This window comes from Gymnogyps californianus, chromosome 2, assembly GCF_018139145.2.
Source record: "Gymnogyps californianus isolate 813 chromosome 2, ASM1813914v2, whole genome shotgun sequence".
Classification (NCBI taxonomy): Eukaryota; Metazoa; Chordata; class Aves; order Accipitriformes; family Cathartidae; genus Gymnogyps; species Gymnogyps californianus.
In genome coordinates, this window is record NC_059472.1 from 50,162,029 (window position 1) to 50,183,010 (window position 20,982).

Consider the following 20,982-nt stretch of genomic DNA (forward strand, 5'->3'; position numbering starts at 1 on the left):
AGTGCTCTGCATCTAAATGAAAGTGCCCCAGCATGATGCTAATTAGATATTTTGCAGCTTTGTTACCCCATCTGGGAAGAAGGTTAAAAAAAATAAAAATGTGCAGGTATTTTGTCTAACCTCAGAGCTTAAACATTCAGGACATTCAACATCAAAAAATTGAAGTGTTTTTGTAGCTGAGGAGAATAATCCTGGAGTCAATAACTAGAGAGTTTTGCACATAGTAGTGTTCCAAGTTGTACTTCGCACAGGATAGGAGATACACAACCAAGCCAAGGATTATTTCCTCTCTGCTGTCTCCCACTTTTTGTGATGACATCATACTTCCACGCCAACACTCCTCTCCTGTGACCTCAAAAAACTGTCAAGACTAACATCAGCAAGTTCTTTTAGGATGGATTAATGAACCACTGCCAAGGAAATCAGACCCAAGGGCTCTTCCTTCCTTTCCCCAGGCGGTTCCTGCAACCTGATGCACAGACTCCCTTGTCAGCACTCTTCTCTTGTCCACCCCAGGGTGAAGAGTGAAGTGGCCCTCTGATGGCAGGATGTATCCATATTGCACCTACTCACTCTTTATTGTATGAGGAGCTTGTACAGAGGGCTTTGCAATCATCTGCAAAACAGACGGGCTCCAAGGAAGCCACTCCAAACAGAATGGCACTATTAATTTTTCCTGGAGTCATCATTCCCACTGTTTAAATCCAGCCCTATGCTCATTAGAAGTGTTCAAGTTTCTACAATGGAAAAAAATATGGCTTACAAAAAATACTCCATATCTACGTCTTTAAATATCTCAGAAGAACACAAGTTAAATTGATTACATCAAAACTGAACTAAAAAAAGTACAGAAGAACCAAGTCAAAGGCAGATGTAAGTTTAAAAAGGAAAAGTTAATAGCATGATAAATCTCAATGTTTATCCACATGACAATGTGAGGATGCAGGCAGCTTCATCCATCAGATGGAAGAAATCTTTACCTTCATCTCTTCTCCGCAGTGTAAGGGTAGTATAGTAGATGACTATTGCTTTTATAGCCTGAAGATCTCTATGTAGAGATCACAAGCACATGGTTTGCGAGCTAGTATTCCAAACAAAAGTGGGTAAGGAATACCGTTACTGTTCTTAGACACAAAGTGTATGTTGTTTCCATTCTAAGCAAAATAGAAAATGTATTAAGAGAGGCCTCTGGGTTTTCCCCTTTAGCCCCAACATTATCCATCTGTAGTGAGAAGGAAGAGAAAAAAAAGATCAGACAGAGCTGTGAGTAGTTTTCAGTTGCTGATACAGAAGAACAGCAGGAGGACAAATTTGTAAGTCAGACTGTTAGTTACTGCTGTCAGCGAACATATCCCCCAATCCTTCAAACACCCTGTCGTGGTTTAATCCCAGCCAGCAGCTAAGCACCACGCGGCAGCTCCCTCACTCCCCCCTCCACTCCCAGTGGGATGGGGAGGAGAATCGCGGAAAAAAGGTAAAACTCATGGGTTGAGATAAGAACGGTTTAATAATTAAAGTAAAATATAATACTAACAATAATAATAATGAAATATAATAATAATAATAATAGTAATGAAAAGGAATATAACAAAAAAAGAAGGGAAAAAAGAAAAAAACCAAAAAACCAAAAAAAACCAAACAGTGATGCACAATGCCATTGCTCACCACCCGCTGACCGATGCCCCAGCAGCGATCTGCCCCTCCCGGCCAACTCCCCCCCCGTTTATATACTGGGCGTGACGTTCTGTGGTATGGAACATCCCTTTGGCTAGTTCGGGTCAGCTGCCCTGGCTCTGCTCCCTCCCAGCTTCTTGTGCACCTGCTTGCTGGCAGAGCATGGGAAACTGAAAAGTCCTTAACTTAAGATAAGCACTACTCAGCAACAATTAAAACATGAGTGTGTTATCAACATTATTCTCACACTAAATCCAAAACACAGCACTATACCAGCTACTAAGAAGAACATTAACTCTTTCCCAGCTGAAACCAGGACACACCCTCAAGGTCAAGAACATACATCGAGCGTGGTTTTTTGAATGACTGATGCTGCTCATTTACTGAGTGCTTGGTCAACCGCTACAGCCCAGTCTCCTTCAAGCTCTTGTTCACAAAAGAAAAGTATGTACAAGCCAGACTTCTTCCCAGTTTCTCCTCCAGGTTATGAGGAGAACAGAATATTTTAGCTGCAGAAAGAAGCAGTTTTCTTTTCATCACACGTGCTTATCCAAAATTCTGGTCCCCAAGAACAGAGGAAGAACTGTATCTAAAAGTCTCATACTTTACAGGTAGCAAGAGCCTCTTCAGCAGAGTCCTACAACATTTTTCTCCAGAAAAAGAGAAATAAGACCTAGGAAATAAGACAAAAAACACTACCTAAAAATAACAAGGCATTTCCAACCACTGTCTATTTACAGTTGTATCTGTGGAACCTGTCTACCAAATTCAGTTAGAGAACAGAGGTCTTCAGCTATGACCTTCCTTCAGCTTTTAATGAGGGGAAAAAAAAATGTAGACCTGAAAAACAGCTTCACTAGTGCAGACAGCTCATTTTCCCCTCAACAACATCCCAGGTATACTTTTTTCCCCTAAGGAATCAGGGAACCCAAACAGGAGAGAGCATTAGGAAGTCTCCATCTCCCAGAAAAGCGTCACCTAGAGCTTGAAGGAGCTGTGTCATAGGGTACAAAAGCACTGGAAACGGCTCTCTGAACTATTTATCTATTGTTCATGCACTTTCTACTGTAGTGAGAGAAGATAAGCTGACACACACTGGCAGAAGCATAATTAACTTATGCATTTAAAAAAAGACATTCAGGAAAGAATTTATCATGAGGACAAAAGTTACCAGCTCAGTGAAAACCAGATTAGTTAGAAATAACAGGAATGCATCCATATTTTCCTCAGTTCTCTCTGTCACTTATTCCACTGCACTATAAAGCTTGCCACCTACCTGTATTACAGCAGGTGGCTGAACAGTAGAAGCCACAGCATTTGTTGTTTGAGATAATGGTTTCACAGGAGTAGCTGCTACTTTCTTTAGTAACTGGGTGCCAGAGTTCTTAAGAAAAAAAAAAATTAAACACGTTCAGAGAACAGCTGTCAGACAAGTCAATGACAAAACAGACACTGTAGTTAGTACCTGCTCTTGTCCGATATAAACCAAGTCACCCACTCTTACTGTAACAATACAGGCATTATTCACATAGCCCATACAGTTTAAACACTGTTCAGCAAAGCTATTTGTCTACCAGTTCAATACTCAAGAACAGATTCAGAGACATTTAGACACAATGCCTAATCAGAATAAAACGGTTAAAGGACGAGCATGTTGGCAAGAAATATGCAGATGGTTACTTTTTTGTACCTGCTCTTACTTTTGCATGCTAACCACATTACAAGAGATGGAAGCAAAAAGCCAGCAGAGCTCGAGGACGGAGGAACATCCTGGGGACATGGGAAAGGTCCCCAGCTTCACTCAGCTTCAGAGAAGTATCCCACCAGAGGATCACAAGGTTGCAGTTACTAGCAGTAACCATTTAGGTAGTTTTTTTCGTTTTGGGTTGTTTAGTTTTTCTTTTTTTTCTTAAAACTCTTTACATCATCATCATCAGAGAGGAATTCCGTAATTTGAACTATACCATATGTAACAGCTAGCAGTGTTTTCAAACTGAGAAAGCAAAGCACATAGTGATGTTTATGTGCAAAACCAAACACCATCATGCTGTTCAGAAAGCATTCAACTGCTTATTTAACCCTCCATAACTTATTTCCAAACCGTGTTATAACTACATAACATACAGCTACATCAAATTAAAGCTACAAGAGAGGTTACCTGTACAGCACATATTCTGACTGCAGGTGTGCTGGTTGGTACAGATGATCTCACGCTTGTGTTATTTTGTGGCTGGTTCTGTGCTCGTGCTATTGCTTGTTGAGATACTAGCATTAGTTGGCCACTACTACTTCTGATAAGAACAGTTCCTGTTGGAGAAAAACATCCAGACTGTTAGAAATTACACAATATTATGGCTTTCCTATGCTTCTGTTGAAGAAATAACTAGACCACACTGATAAGATAATGTAATATTTAGTTTCTTACTCCAAGAACAGCTGCCAAGAAATGTAAGAGCTAAGCGTACATCAGCTTTACTCTGCATTTTATGACAGAAAACAATTCCTAAAGTCAAGAGAAAAACTTAACTAGACAGCCACATCGAAACACTATGTGCATACAAGATGCAAATTGCAAAGCAGCTCATCATTTGAGTCAAAAAGATATCTTGTGCATTAAAAAGACAGACACACTCCCCACACTCACTCTGGGATTACTTTAACAGTAACTTCTTTAAGCAGTTCTTCAACCTACAAAATTCATCACCACTGTCACACTGGGCTGCCTCTATACATTTTCACTTTCTGAACATTTAGGCACATACTTACAGGTGAAGACATGGTTTAGAGAAAACCTGCAATGGGAACTGAAGCCTGATTAATACCAGTTCACCTGCCTATATCAAGACCATCCCCCTCAGTCAGACGGCAGTGATCTCCAACTAAAGCCAAGGCCACTCAGACATTTGAAGCTGTCCCTCTGTCCAGGGTCTCTCCAAAAGCATTAAAATGCATGGTTTTAATCAAAGCAGCTTACAGCCAAATAGGGAGATGCCAACGGGAAAGAAAAAAAAAAAGAAAGAAAAAAAACTCTTCTGCCTGTTTCCTTGCTTTTTTATGTTTTCCTTTCAAACCTACAGCAATGTCAGCCCATCACGATTCAAATCCTACCACCTTTCTCCTACCCCATCAGCTATTACGACAAACAATTAAACAGTTAACAAACAATGAGTATTTTTACTAAAGCTTTCAAATGAAAATCACCCTAAGGAGAATCAGTCAGCTGCCACAACAGTCCCATCTTCCCTGCATTTGGAAACCATTCAGCTACCAATGCCGCCTCCTCTTCCTCAGCCCCCTAAGGGCTAGGCTCAATCCAGACTGTGTTTCATCAGGGTCACAAACACAAAATGCCAGCTGGATCCCTGGTCTGAACGGCTTCAGATCCTTCAAGGGAGCTACACAGCACCCTACATTTGCTGGTGCCTCACCTCCTTTACCTTCAACAGCAGTTGCTGCAGAGTCCACCACTAAAACCACCATCCTCAAACACCTCACTTAACAAAGGCCTTTCACATAAAAGAAGGGGAAGGTACAGGAGAATGCCAGATATGTAAATAAGAGTACCTCAACATTTTTGGAGGACTGCATTAAAACTTTCTTGCAAGTTATCCAATATCTGAAGAATCTCAGATCTTCTATGCACACTTATGATCTTTCCTAGTGTAAAACAAGACTGCATCAAAGAAACAAGTCTTTTTACTACCTGGTTAGTCTGGAAAATGTCAAAATATTGCCGTACAATACAGCCTAAAACACTGCTTCTGTCTGAATTTAAATGAATACAACAGGAAAAGCCACAAGCTCCATGAGTTGGTTTTAAAAAAAAAAAAAAAAAGATCAAGCTATAACCACATGCTTAGAAACAGCTTTTCATCCTCCACATCTAAAAGCATAAGAGGGTATTGCAAGACAACACAAAACTTGGTATAAAATTCTGTAACGTCAACATATTGCCATTTACATAGCACACACAAACTGAGACTGTAAGAGTAGCATCTAGATGATTCCCTCCTTTCTCAAGCAGCCTTTACTGGATGGGGCAGATGCACAAGACAGTTGCATATCCAGAAAAATACTGTTACTCCATCTGACAGCTCAGGTTTCTCCTCCTCCACTGAAGTCTTGACTATAATTATATTTAGGTACAGATGGATCTTTTAATTTAACCAATGAATACCCAGAATCATAGAAAACATATCAGATTTCTAATTTTCTTTTCATGACATCTTATTTAGACAGTGATTCATGGCATATAATTTATCATCAGTGAGAAAAAGGGCATTTTTTTCCTTCTTCACATCACATGTTTATGCAGATTCTAGGGGAAGAGAGAAAGCTAACGATACCACACATTTTGATAGCAATAGCATTTCTGTCTGCTCTAGGTTCATTCAGGATGGCAGAAGTGTTGCTACCAGAGGTTTTAGGCTTTTCTTTTCTAAGCTTGCTTAAAATTGTCATTGCTAGCTCTACTCTTTGAGAAAGCACATACAAATTTATCATTTAATTCCTTTAGAGATTTGGAATGCATTAAGTGTTTTGTTTTCATGTATTTGGATATTTTGTCACTACTCATTACATTTGTTTTTTAAGCCCAACTGTCAGAAGCACACTTTGTACTTCTCTGAATCATACTGCATACCAGAAACAGCATTGTTACCAGTCAACTCGATTATAGGGTTGGGGGTTTTTTTGCACTACTGTTCTGAAGTTTCAGTTAGCATTTGCCAGAGATGGAGACCCTGCCTGAAGAGTATCCCATCCTCCAGTCACTTGAATGGGGAGAATTTCCAGCAGACTCCACTTGATGGGAAATTAACTCAAGAGCAACACAGCTAGCAAGCTCATGCAAATACAATACAGTTCATACGCAAATTCATGAACATCTCAAAAAAAAAAAGTAAACAAAAAACAACCACCACAAATATTAACAAGTCCCAGTAGCCCCTTTACATTTGACCACGACTGCAATGATCCCCCACAGCACTGTACTCTGAAACATAAATCAACTTTCCTCCTAGTAACAGGATTAGTCAATACAAGGACATCCATACTTCATCAGAACACTGTAAAATAACTTTAGGCTTATTCTTGATGAGAACATCCACAGAAGAAGTTACCTAAGGCCACTCCAGTGGTCATAGCCTTGATTGGAACATACAACTAAGATGATGCCTGTTTACTTCCATATAAGTTATGGTAAGAACCTGTTCCACTTGGAACAAACATTAATTTCCCTATATTTGTTCCAATTGGCAGAATTTTTAATATGGTGGTAGCCTTCTCATGGCAGTAGCTTTTCGCGACAGCTAGCAAAATTAGAACTCCAAAACCAACAAAACCAATATTATGGTAATCTACTAACTACTGTTTTTGTAGACTTAATACTGTAAATGCCTGATGCTAGCACAAATAAAGCTGAAGGCGAACTTGAAACGGCCGTCATAGCTACAGATCCATACAGCGAAGAGCCACAAGACATCAACAAGCACAGAACAGACAGTTCTGGGCAGTTACAACCTAATGTCGCGAAGTGACAGTAAACTGAGACGTGCATTGTCTGAAACAGTTTGAAAGCTGTTGAGAACGGCATTTATTTTTTCCTTCTGGTTGCTGCAATTTACTTATACTTTTTTACAACTTAAAAATACCCCCAATCTTTTGATACTCCCTTTCTGCCTTGAAACAAAAGCAACGATCCAACACTGAAATCAATAGTGCAGACTCCAAGAGGAGACACAAGAGGTGTCTTCTGCCAGAAGGAAAGGTTCCATGGCACTCAAAACCAATGCCTGAAGTCTCATACACCACGTACAGCTGCACAAGTGTGAAATGAGGGAACAGCAGGTGATGGTAACCAATGACGTTCTCAATAGAAAGGTCATGTAAACAGACTCATGCAGCTACCAAGATGCTACTCTTAGAAATGAAGTGCAAGAATCCACATTCTTCACTGGGCGGGGGGAGATAATATTTCTTATCAAGAGCTGTTTTCCCATTCACTAGAAAGCAATTTTTGACAAACTAAATGTGAAAACAGATCAGGTCTTGCAGTCATTGCAACTCCACAGGAAAATGGGGGGACAAAAACCTCTAAACAGCTGAAACGGTGAAGTTTCAGCTAACACAGCTCAGCACGGCATTTAAAAACAGAAGAGATATCTGCAATCTCTGACCAAAATATCAGCACTAACTGTAGTTACTGAACAGCAACCAGGCATCTTCGTAACGCCAAAGGTGCCCTCTTTTGGGCAGCACTTCCAAGAAAGCACTGTTTACAGGATACAGTTTGATAGTTTTACTGAAGTTGTTTCAGAGAACACTCATGCACTTGGATAGTAAGAGTAAGGCATAATCCCTTTGGGGCTACAAAGCTGCTCCTGTTTTCAGATCACAAACAGAAAACCTAAATGACCAGTTACCAGCAGAGATTAGTTCTTACATGCTTCGCTGGAGGACTCAGGTGTCTCTCGCAGATTAACAAACAGCCCTTTTTACAATGAATTGAGACTTCTGTCTCTAGATATTCTGCCTGTCCTGCCAAAAACATCCTTTGGAAAGTTATTTATTTTTCTTGACTGCCAAAGAATGCAGTTAAAATAAAATGACCTGTTTCAGCCCTTTGTTCCCTGCACACCTTCCTTCGGCTGCAATCCTGGGGGAAGGCTGGAGGGGAAGGAACTGACAACCAAAACCCAGCTCAGCTTCCTCCAAAGCTACACAGAAGGAGCCACGCTATAGCTTCTCACCTTGAAGAGGTCTCATTGAGATCCATACCCTTTCTCCCCGGTGATCTGCCTTCTCCTGGAACAGGGGCTCCAGCAACCATGCCTCCAGAAAGAGCACCCGGCACCACTCCTGCAAAGCTCAGGCAGCCACCACCCAGAACAGCCTCTACGCAGGCATGCCAGCAGTGCATGCTATGGAAAACCAGAGGCCTTCTATTAAAATTCCATTTACTGCTCAAACCTGAGATACCTCCACTGTAAATTTTTGCTGTCCCAGCACCACCAGCCAAGGAAATCCAACTTTTGCTGAACTTGGTTATAATGCACTTCAAATTTTCTAAACTGTAGCTGCGTTTAGCATCCAAGCCAGGAATCAAGTAACACAGGTTAGCAGGAGCAGCTTCCAGATACCTCTTCATTGTAACTACAGACAAAGAACCAAAAACTTACCACAGACGTGAACAAAATGCTGTGGGATCATGGTAGAGATCGGTTTATGCCACTGTATGTAAGGCCACCTGCATGGGCTTCACTGTATTTCAGGGAATAGCGTTAAGGAAACCACACTGTGGTTAACGTAAAGCTGTGCTGCCAACGGAAGCTCAGGGTTTCATCCAGCAGCACTGAACACCAATATATGCTAAAAGCATCCCACCATAAGGGCAACTTCCACCCTTAAATTTCTACCACATAAGACAAGCCTGAGGCCATTTCTGAAGGGGAACATCCAAAAGGAATTTCCTGGGATGAACCAGCCAGCAGGTGTGCTCTGGTGGAGATACACCATATGCTGTTACACTCGAAGCTGAAGTTGTCAAGTTAAGCCACCACCAACTGCATTAGACCCAACTCATTTAAGAAAACACAAGTCACAAAAGCTGCTTTCAAAGAAGGGTAAGTTTAGCTTGTTTCAAAACAAGGGATACCTGCACAGGTATGTTGCCAACCTTAGTGAAGTTCACTTTAACACCAATTACAAATACTGGGCTAAATGAGACTTTCAGGTCCCAAATCAGCAAGTGAACAGTTTAACAACAAAAATGTTGTTTTAAAACAACAGTAAAGTTTCAGTGCTCTCTGTTCCTAAACAAATCTCATTCTTTCACTGAAATATCCAAAACAAAGGGATAGCTTTTAAGGCAGTTACAAGGTAAGACCAAGGTTTAAAGGGGATGTTTTAGTAGGAAACTAAACGGCAACTCGAAAGGAATATTGGTGTTAAGTTTCTTAGCCTGACTATTTAGGATGACTCAAAATTCAGAAAATAAAGGGTCAAATACTACTAATCCATGCAACAGCTTTGAAAATAGTTTTTCTCTCTAAAGGCATCCTTTAAAAAAATGCATTTTTTTTTCTTCAACCCCATTTATTGAGCCCCACAGAACAGGTCACTTAAAAGTTACAAAAGCACGTTACAGGACTGAATAAGTCCCAGAACAGACATTATTAGACAGAGACTGTTTAGGTAGTGATCATATCAAGGTGCATTATGTTGTAGACTGGCTGTAAAAGACTGCTAAAGAGGCATAAAGTGTTAATGAAATACTGTAGTAGACTTAACTTTTACATGACTTACATAATCCTTTTAATATGTTGGGACTGTATATTTTCACATGAAGTGTGGACTGTACTGCATGCAGGAGAACTACTTATTCCCCACAACCCTCACTTGGTACTTGAGTTTTCCTAGATGTCTACTGCAGATTTCTGTACCGAAGATGAATAAACAAAGATGACAGCCCAATCTGGAGGCAACGTCTAGCTGTGTTTTGTCTTAGAAATGAAGCTACAATGAAGATCTGGCGGCCACCCGAGGTTATCTCACCACAGGCTCCCAATGATGAGCTCTAACTTCTATTCTTAAACCAAACACAATTGACTTTGGACAACTGATCTTCTGGGAAGTCATGAAGATTGCCTGTTTGGGGCTTTTCTTGGGAAAACATCTCTGATTACTCTTAGATTTCCAGGCAAGCACGGTCAAGGGCTCATCTACACTGTGTGGGTCAAGATGAGTTGTTCAGCTTGTACACCACACCCACAAAGCATTTTACTTCGTACGACAAATCATTCCAACCTTTGGAAGTCAATTTTAGTTGACGCAAGAGGAATTCAGCAATGATCAACCCATAATCAACACTGTTACGGCAGCAACCAGAATCACTCACCACATAACCATTCACCATAACCAATTCATTCCGTTCACATGTCGTTTCACTAACCAAATAATTATGTATTTCAGAAATCATCCTCTGTGCCCTTTCCCTGTGTTCCAGGGAAGTTTCTATACTAATGGGTCTTCGTAGCAATTGCTCAGGACCAGTGACTAGTGTGTAGATATTGCAGTGTCACAATGAGATGTGCGATTTTGAGTTCCAACGAAAGACACCTTGTTTTGCCCACAGATATGGAATTCATAAGCTTCTAGGTCAGGAGAAAAGTTCAAAGGGCAATAATCCCAATATGTTTTCATGCTACAACAGGAACACAGACAGGCTAAATAAAATACAATACAATGTTATACCCACAAGTTCTTTAAAGAAGTTGATTGCATCTTTGCCAACTGCGCAAATACTGCACTACAGATTCTTGTAGACTCTGGCCTACAACTTTTAAGGTTGCATCAGCCTCAGATGTCTGACATCTCACCTTTTCAAAGCCAGGGACTAGCCTTACTCGCAGACATCACTGTCCAGTTGATAGCACTGTTTCACTAGCATTGTTTCCCAGATTGCCTGGGTTGCTGCGAGCAGCTTTTTAAACCACCACGCACCCACAACTCTGTCACACTAACAGCTCGAGGGGCATACAGCCCCAGCAAAGGCTCCCACCTCCAGTAACGCCAACCTTTCTCTAGCAAGGTTCTGTGCTAACAGTGGGCACCAGCTCCTGAGACACCCAGTACAAGCACAGCCTTTTCAAGCACAGGAAGCCAGGAAAGGGATGAAGATATCTCTTCTAGGCAGGATGGAGCAGAGTCTGATAGCCTATTGTTTCAAATAGTCTAGAATAATGGACACCACGCATCTTTCTGAAGAGCCTAAACAACATCCCCTCTCCCTCCCTTCCTCCAGGAACTAGACACAAAGCACTAAAAATGCAAAAAACTGAACCCAAGTTTCACACACTGCTTAATCAGTAAGTCTTATCCAAGCTGTTGGAGGCTGGTTGCTCATCAATGCAACTTGGTGCCCAGATGGATATCTCTATTTAACAGACTAGCAATTGGGCCCCCATAGTGCTGATGCCTTTTCACAGAATACACACCCATGTTTTAGAGCTAAGAGTTCTCCTTGACTGCACGCACAGTTGAGCTTCATTACTTGACAATACATTTATATCCACGCACTTTTACAGTTATAGTAGAACTCTTGTGCAAAAATATAACTGTCCCAGTTGCAAGGTAGTATACCTTTTATTTATAGCAAACAACAGATGTCCATACCAGCCATCTAAAGAAAATCTGGACATTGCATTGATTCTTGGAGGGGCTGTAAATAACTGACAGGTCATAGATGTTTTCTGGGCATAGTTCCAAGATGGCACCACTGTTTCTATTTGAATTCAAAGTGTATTTATTACACTTGAATCCCAAGAGTTGTTGTTTTTATTGTGGGTAGGCATATGGGACTCCCAGCCAACGCTGCATTCCACAAGGCAGTCTTATTTGATATTGTGAGAACATCTAGCTCTTGTCCTTGGGCCACGTCTTTCATCCACCGGGATCATTTCCCATCAGCATTTCCCCATCTCATCTTTGTGGTTTGCAACTTTGCTACTTGAGGCTTGGTTGCTTTCTCATCTGAGTAATCAGACAGTTCCAGAATTGTATACAGATAAGATGATCTGACTTAAGAGTTCTCCAGGACCCAAGTTACTTCATGAAGAAGCTTCAAGTATTTGCAGAGGACTCAGCTGATGGCAGTGAAACAGTACCTCCAAGGAGCCAAAGTGACATTTCCTTACTTTCAAGACAACTCCTACTGCACTGAAAAAGGCACTCAATCTATATACCACACCCTCTCGTAGTTTGCTGTGTACTGCTAGTATTCACTGGAGTCAAATTCTTTAAATAGCAAGTTAGATGCTTGGCACATTGCAGCCATATATATACAGCACAAAGCTTTATAAGGACCAGAAGGTATGCCAATACCCTGCACTTACCATTTCTAGAACACTATGAGTTATTAAGCTGTTGCAGAGAAATCCGAAACTTACAGTGTTTTGAACTATAAATCTTAATTTTAAACAAAGAGATACTAAAAACATAACTGGTGTCTTGGTAGAGTTCTAATAAAGGACAAGATCAGCCCCCTTTAAATCTGTCTCCTTTAAATAAGAGGAGAATCAACTCAATTAATCCAGATTAATTTCATAATGGGACACTTGTTTCGTTGGTGTTCACATGGGGACTAGCAGAAGGTTGAATTCCACTTAATTTCCTCTAAATGTACATATTCACCCCCCTGTGGGATGGATTTTCACTTATTTCAGAAGTGCAAGCAAGGGCTTAACACTAAATTTTAACACTGATTACCACCTTGCTCTAAGGGGGATGGAGCAAACAAAAATTCTTGTAGAAGACAGCAAAACCTTCATGGAAGTATTAACTTCTGTCTACACGGATACTGTGGAAACTGTCACCAAAACTGTGTGATATTTGTCAAGCGGCTAGTATGCAAGCCATATACAAAGGTGTTCTGAATACACTTACACCCTTCAACACACACCATCAGCTGCTCCAAGCAGACTGCCTAGTAATACACCACCAAGCAAGTCAGCTGGACCTGGCTTTGAGGGCTCCACTTGAACTAGATGGCAACTGCCACTTGGCAAGCTGCAAGTGAAAGTCTTCAGGTGTTGTGCCAACCAGGGCATGCTGTTTCACCCACTTGTTAATCTAGCCTGGACAACCACACAAGGAAGTTTGATTTCCCAGGCAACTCCCCAGGAGCAGCCAGTACTAACAAAGCCATCTCCTCTGCCTCCACCAAACTGGAAGTGTGCACTAGAAGAGGTCTGCAAACACAAGCTATGAAAACCAAGTGCCATCATAACATCTGACTGTTCTTAGATCACCAAATCACCCCAGTAAGGTCACTGAGCTTCATGAGTTCTCCAGCCTTAACAGATCCTAGATTTGCTCATTAGCAACAAGGATCTTTCATCTGCTGCCATTTTTACCCTGCTTCAGTTGTCATCAGAGACTACTTCCTCAAGACACTGGGGGAAAAGATCCGTTAGTGGACTTTGTCCTAAAGGTGACCCAGATGGCAAAACAGACCTTAATCCTGACAATTTGAAGACCAAGCCACTTAGAAACATCTATTGTGATCTTTTCCACCTTGCAAATTATATACATTTTTCTTCTGAAATCATCTTCGTTTTCCGAGAAGCAGCTTCACGTAAAAAGAATTCCAAAAAAAGTATTTGCCTTTGGGTTTTTGTCTAAGTGGTTATGGCAGTACTAATTATTCATCTTTGATAGTTATCCGAAGCTTTGCAACTTACAGCAAAACTTGCATACACAACTGTAACATACAATCCTACCCACTAAACACAGCACAGATTTCTACCACATGGCATGACAAATACTTGGTTCTCTAAGATAACTTTAAAAAAAAATCTGGTATTGCAAACTACTCAGAATACCAACTCATGAGTTTACCTATTTTATCAGCATCTTTGAGAAGAGAATACTGAAATATAATTAGTATTTCTTCCAGCTGTCACTTGTGTGTGGATGCTGCTATTTTTACTGCTACATGCTGAACGGTCCTTTAAATACTGCAAAAGCAAGAGAAGTCAGGCTCACATTCTCTCTCTTCTAAGGATTAAAAAAAGTTTACTATTTACCAATCTGTAGCTGTAATTCTTTGCAATACACTCCAATTGATTGTAAAATCTGAACAGCATTTAACATTAATTTTACTGAGCATCATATTTCAGTGCTTCAGTATTCAGAATGCATCTGGCTTTTTTGTGAAAACCATAAATCTAGAAGTTAGCTTTATATCTTCTGCCAAGATTTAAATCTGAATTCCCACAGGGCTGTGCATTTAATGATATGAAGGCATTTTTTTGCTAGACACATTCAGTCCTGAAAGCAAAATCAAGTCCTACAGAGCAGCTGAAATTTCTATTGGTTACAGCGGAAGACATTTACTCACTATTTTTTAAGTTTCACTTAGTTCCTCAAGCCTGCCAAAGCTTTGCTGACACCTCCTCAGAAAAAAAAAGTTGACTGGTGTCACCTAATGTGAAGAGAGAAGTTTGCAAAGAATCCGTCCTGATAAACCTGCTAAACAGAGGACACTACTGGGATATAAAAGGCTGCGACTATGTATTATTTAGCCCCTACTGGTCATCCTACAGCACAAGTGTTATGCTCAGACTTCATGAGATTATCAACATCCAGAAATTGCAGACTTTGAAGGAGTTTCTAGGTTTTCTGTCTTGTTGAAACAAGAAATCTTAGATAGCCTCCTCCTACCCAAACATAATATAAACTAAGAAGTATTTTAAAATCAGTGCTTCCTCCTATTCCAAAGTGAAGGACCAGATATAAATATGAAAATATCAAATTTCTCATGCAGTTTTACAACCAAGAAACAACAACTAGAACATGAAGAGGGAGATTCAGAGTACTGTACTTGAGAGGTATTAGGCCAACTTTAAAAGCAGAAGGTGGCAGCATCCAGACATTTACCAGCCCTTACCCCTTCAGGTTACCTTAGTTTCTGTATCCAATTAAGAGAAACTCAATGAGATCAGGCTCCATACCACCCCATAGCAGTTTTGGGATACCAACGTCTCTCCCTCCCACCCACAGGTGTCTGCACGCCGACTGCCTGCCTCTTGCCACACAGCCCTGGCCACCTGCCACGAACGGTGGTTGTGCTTTCTGAACAGTTACCCACTATGAGCCTAGATAAGCTGCAGGCAGTGGAAAACCTGCCAGGGACAAGCCAAAACATCCAAGCGAAGACAACTGAGCTGCAAACTGAAACCAAGAACCTGTACCTGCTGCCATTCCCCTCCAAGTCAGGTGCAAAGGAAACTTTATACGGCAGCCATGCCTTGCACCAGCTTACTAGTGCAAATTAAGGCAGACTCATGGCAACTTCTCTTTGCTGACACCATACTTGTTCAGGCCCATTGGCATTAGCAATAACGGAAAGCGTAAAACAGAAATACACACACCAGAGGCAGCTGATGCTATAGTGAAAAGCGCCAGCAGCTGCTATCATAGCCCTGTAACCAGCAGCAGTGGCATCAGGCGAGCTTTTTGAAGAGCTTCCTGCTGTAGGCAGATCCTAAGGTAAAAATGGAGGAACTTTAGCATTCGATTGAGTTCTGTATTTTTTCGTCCCTCCACAAGAGAAGCAGATACACCTGCTAATTGTCCTTTCAACACCTGCCTGTAATGAGCATTCCAGGGCCAGGAATAGAATGAAAGCCACAAGAACAGACACAGAAGTGACAAAAAACTAAGTTCAAGAAACGAAGAAAGAAAACCAAGGAACAACATTCTCCTTGTTACTTTTATGCTCTTTTTCTACCCTCCATTTCTCCAAAGTGGTGGGGGGTCCAAAGACACTAAGGTGAACTATAGACATTCATCATGGTCCACGGAAACCTTGTCACTCCTTCCCCTTCCCAAGCCTTTAACTATTTCCTCCTGTTAATAGCACAGCCCAACCATTTTTCCCCCCAACATTAAGCTCAAGTTAACCAAGGACACAATTTCTTGTTAAGCAGATGGTCCATGACACAAAACTCTTGCAGTTTTGTGAGCATCAGCACAGACCACACGACCAGCAGAGCTCAGGACAGAGGCAGTACTGTACTTGCCAGGCTGGTCTGCTCCCTGCCAGTCCCACAGACTGCTACATGCAAAGCCTTCTGAAATGCTGCTAACGTGTTCTTGTCAAGAAAGATGGCAATTGAGGAAGGGTCCCTTTGGTAGATCATACAAGTTCCCTCCATTTAGGAAGACATAGCCCAACCATTCAGTCTAAGAGCTGATGGTATGTAAGGTCAAAATGCCACAACCAAACCTTCAAGGCAGAATCTGTCCAGCTGAAGGTGTATAAAGGACACAGTCCCCAGCTGGAGTCCTACTGTGTGCTAAAACCCCCAGCAGTGGCCAGCCGTAAGCTGTGGGTGGACTCACACCTCCTGACTGCTAGTACAGGAGATACCCTGAGGGTGAAGGAGGAAGGCCTTGAATACCAGCACTGGTCTAACAGCTGGCTACTCAGCTGAAAACCAACACTTTGTAGAGGAAAACATAGGAAAGTGATGAAAAACCCTTGTTACTCATGAGCAAGTCTGGGTCCTGCAAGACCTGGAGAACTTGTGAAGCTCAGTGATCCTTCCTGGGTAACCGGGTAAAGTGGCACTTGGCAGAGGGACAATCCGTGCTCAGAGAGGTGAGGAGTCATACCTGGTCATCTGCCTTTCCCACCTCCTGGCTTTATTCTGGGCAAGAGGGAGGGGGAGGTAGAGATGGAAGAGAAAGAACGGCCTAAATCCATGACTTCCATGAACCTCCACTGCCCTGTAAGCTGCGGGGGCAAACACAACTCCCCTGGTGCCCTTCCTTCCCCAGACTGCAGCCCTGTAGCAGCACAGCAGCAATACCTGCTCCAGGCCACAAGCAGCTCACGAGTATTTCAGGATGACCAGTAAGGGCAGTGCTGTCCAGCCTTCCTCAGAACAAGCCAGTTCAAATATCTCCCTTTGAAACTCAAGGGGAGGATGCTTTCTGTATGCATTTTTCTTAGCAGGTGCCACATGCTGAATGCCGTGATTTTAAAGCCAAGTGCACTCTCCCTTCTGTATTTTATCCTGCATGGCTAGATTTTGCAATTTATTTGAAATACAAACTTTTCAAGCCTGAGAATTTGGTGGTTTATTCCACTTTCTTTTTTAAGGATGCTAACACTTGTAGATTTAATGCTATTCATCTTGCATTTAAATTTCCAAATGATTTTATTATTCATTAAAAATTGAATCCACATAGAAGATGGAGGTAGAATACTAACACTTACTCAAGCCAGAATGCATTTTTAAATCATCCCTAGGACAATTATTTAGACAAGTTTCCCTGAAACATTGATCCATTTGAAATCTGAAAACTTCTATGCTCCTTCTAGAGCATTAAACTCCATACAGTTACTCTTAATTTACAATGTCGCACAGTACTGGCACCTCTGAACTTCCAATACGAAGTCTGCTTGCTTTGTTTCTTGTCCCAGGAGCAAGGAAAACAAACTGATGCAACCGAAGGGTAATGCTACTTTTGTTACACCTGCCTACTGCCACAATACAAGTCAGAATGACATTCAGCAGCATACCTTGATGTAATCAAACCCAAGCTACTAGGAAAAACAAAAGTTTTGCTAACTTGTAGGTCCCAAACCACAGGCAACTCGCGTGAGCATTCACCTTCACGGAAAGATGTTTAACTGAATGCCAACACATTCCAGAAAGCCAAAATATTAGACAGAAAACCTGAAGATCTGGAGGGCCCTACTACAAAAAAATTAATATATTTCCACCATGGTTCATTCCAGAGGAAAGTTGGCAAGGATTTAGACTCATCCTTGACTGCTGACTACCCAGACGTTATAGCATCACGTGAGTGCTGGGAAATCTACAGTGAAATTTACTGATTTAAGACAATTTTTTTTTTTTTAAATACATTAGCATTATATATTTCCTTGAGAGGTACATGTCTTTTACCAAAGACATGAGGAAAAAAAAGAGGAGGGAAAGAGATGCAAATACGCACCAGCAGCACAGGAATTAATGTAAAACCAGTCATCCTTTTAGGCAACATCCTACCTGAAAGTAATTGCAACAGATGCTCCAACAAAGGAAATGTCCTGGCAGGAGTAATTATAGCAACAATAGCAATAAAATGATTACATATCTTGGGGTCTCAATATAGTGAGACCAAGACCACTGGAATCAAAGTCACTTTCTTTTTTAAAAAGCATTTAAATATAGCCTGACAGCGAAGAGCGGGAAGTTTAGAACCAACAACACCTTCTTCCTCTTGTGAGAAAGTGCATGTAGGAGCCCTGGCTAACCCTCTGCTGCTATCCAAAGTATTAAGCCACCTTTATCAGCACCCCATAATTCCTACATTAATATTTTCTTTGCCGCTATAGGAAGTACATCCATAAGCATGGTACCTCTCTAAACTCTTCGTTTCCCACATATGCTTTATAGAAAAAAGCGTTTCAAAGGGCAACACGTAACGAATTTTCAACATTACGCTCCTTATGCAGGGTAATATTTTGTTTCAATAACGGTTCACATCGGCCTGGTTGTAACAGTGAAAACAATTCCTCCAGAACAGCTTGCGTGGAGGGGGAGTAAGAGCAGTATGACTTGCACTGTAAGTGGGAGTTACTTTGCAGTCGCTAACCCACGTTCACGCTTCCCCGTGTTACTCGTTCATCCGAGTTCCACGAAAGCCTCAATTAGCCTTTTTCAAGTCACAAACTAAGGTAACTCGGCCACTGAGTTTTTCGTTAGTCCTCCTGCTCCTCGTGCTATCCAGGAAAGTAAAAAGTTGCCTTAATCCAGAGACTTCCAGATCCATCCTCCAGATACGCTGTAAGCATCTCAGATGCCATAAGCATCCCCAGCGCTAACTGACTTCACCCATTTACGTTTCCCATGCCCTGCCAGACAGACAAACAAACACCCCCATTCCCAGAAGTTTGGGGCAGAAAAGCAACTCGCCACAAACTTTCGGCACACCCGTGAAACACCCCCTCCCGCAGCGGCAGCTGCCCGTTCCCCCCGCCGTCCCGCCCGTCCTTCGCTACGGCGCGTCCCCCCGCAGCAAGGGCAGGGCGACGGGCTGCCGGGGACGCCCGGCTGCCACCCCGTCCTCCCGACCCCGCTCCCAGGCAGCGGGGAGCGCGACACGCCAGGTAAGTCGCGACACGGGACCCAGCCCGAAGCTGGGGCAGCCCGGGAGGGCGGCCGCCCACTCACCTGGGGGCAGCTGGAAGTTGGCCGGTAACTGGAGGGTGGCCGTGGGCGGCCCCTTGGGCGCTACCGGCCGCGGGCCCCCGGGGGCGGCCACCCGCGCCACCGGGGCCCCCGCGGGGGCGGCCGCCAGGCGCGGCGGTTGCGGGGCGGCGGACGGCGCCGGGCCGCCGGGCACCTTGGCGGCGGGGCTGCCCCGGTCGGGCGCCGGGCCCGCGGCGGGGGCGCAGAGGAGCCTCGCGGGCGGCGCGGCGGCCGCCTGCTCCGAGCGCCCGCCGGGCATCAGCCTGACGGGAGCCGCCGCCGCCGAGGTGCTCATGGAGGAGGAGGCGGCGAGGGGACGGGGGACGGCCGCGTCGCGTGGAGCCCCGCGCCGCCCCGCAGCATCGCGGGCGGGGGACGCTCAGGCGCTGCCCCGGCCGCCGGCTCGCTCGCGGAAACACATGGTGGCCCCGCTCCGCCGGCTCCCGGGCGCCGCGCACGTGGGCCCGGCCGGCCCGGCCTCCCCTGCCGGCGGCGGGAGGAGGGAGAGGAGGACGGGCGGAGGGCGGGCCCACGCCGCCGGCGCGCCCTACTGCGGCGGCGCCCGGCCCGGCCCCGCCGCCCCTCAGAGCCCGCCCGGCCGCGGCCCGCCCCCGCCGGCCGTGTTTAGAGAGCCATGCGGACCCCCGCGCAGGCGCCGAGGCCCGGCTCTCTCCCTCCGCCCCGCCCCCCACACCGGGTGGGACCGCGCGCGGGGCGGGGCCGGCGCTGAGGAGAAAGTTGGCGGCACTCGGAGAGCCCCCCGCGGCGGCTGGGGTTTGGAGGGGCCGCGGCCCACGGGCCCACCCTGCCCCGGAACGGGGTCTCGCCCGAGGGGAGACGCTGCGTAGCCCCGCCGGGACGGACTCGCTCGGGTAGGCGGCGCCACCGCCCCCGCCTCGTTGCGGGACCCGGCTGCCTTCCCGGCCGCCGCCGGCTAGCACCGTCTACACTGGCCGCCCGCCTGCCTCCGTCCAGAGCCCCGGTTTTAGTCAGCTGAGTTAGGTAAAGCGTGGGTGACCGCAGCAGAGCCGCGAAGCTGAAGGCGCCGTTCCTCCCGCCGTATCATCCTCCGGCCCGCCTGCCTGTGCCAGACACCCGACTGTACCTGGGGGCTGCAGGTGTCCTTGCGGCTTCCATTAAAAAACAAAGGGAGCTCCAGCAAGTGTAAGAAGTTGCCCATATCGCGATCAGCTCAGGACCGGAGCTGAACTTGCTGACAGGCCGAAAAGGCGAAAGCAGCGCGCACCTGTATGGATGAAGGGGACAAAGTTGCCCTGTTCGACCTTCATGCCCGGGGCTCGATTTGAAGAAAGGCTGAGGAGGGACGTGCAACTCACTCCCCTTGTAAAGCAAGCGTAATCGTTACAGGATATGTACAACATAGCTTTCAAAAACAATTTTCAGAGTATAACTGAAAGTTTTTGCTTGTTTGATAGGAATGTCAGCGTGACCTTCAGTAATTCTGTTTTGAGGTTTTTGCATGTCATAGCTAAGTTTGGACTAAATTTCATTAGGTTTTGAAGCATGCTTATGCACATGCTTC

General features: G+C 44.1%; 1 protein-coding gene across 2 annotated transcripts in view; it reads right to left on the reverse strand.

Annotated features, from left to right (window-relative positions):
- TAF4B (TATA-box binding protein associated factor 4b) overlaps positions 1-19,734 on the reverse strand; it is a 75,645-nt gene extending 55,911 nt beyond the window's left edge. For both annotated transcript variants that reach the window (XM_050915773.1, XM_050915772.1), the window contains exons 1-3: positions 19,422-19,734; positions 3,833-3,981; positions 2,951-3,058 (exon numbers count right to left, since the gene is read on the reverse strand). In XM_050915773.1, coding sequence (XP_050771730.1) covers positions 2,951-3,058; positions 3,833-3,981; positions 19,422-19,734 — 570 coding nt within the window. The remainder of the gene's footprint in view (positions 1-2,950; positions 3,059-3,832; positions 3,982-19,421) is intronic.
- Between the last annotated feature and the right edge of the window lie 1,248 nt (positions 19,735-20,982).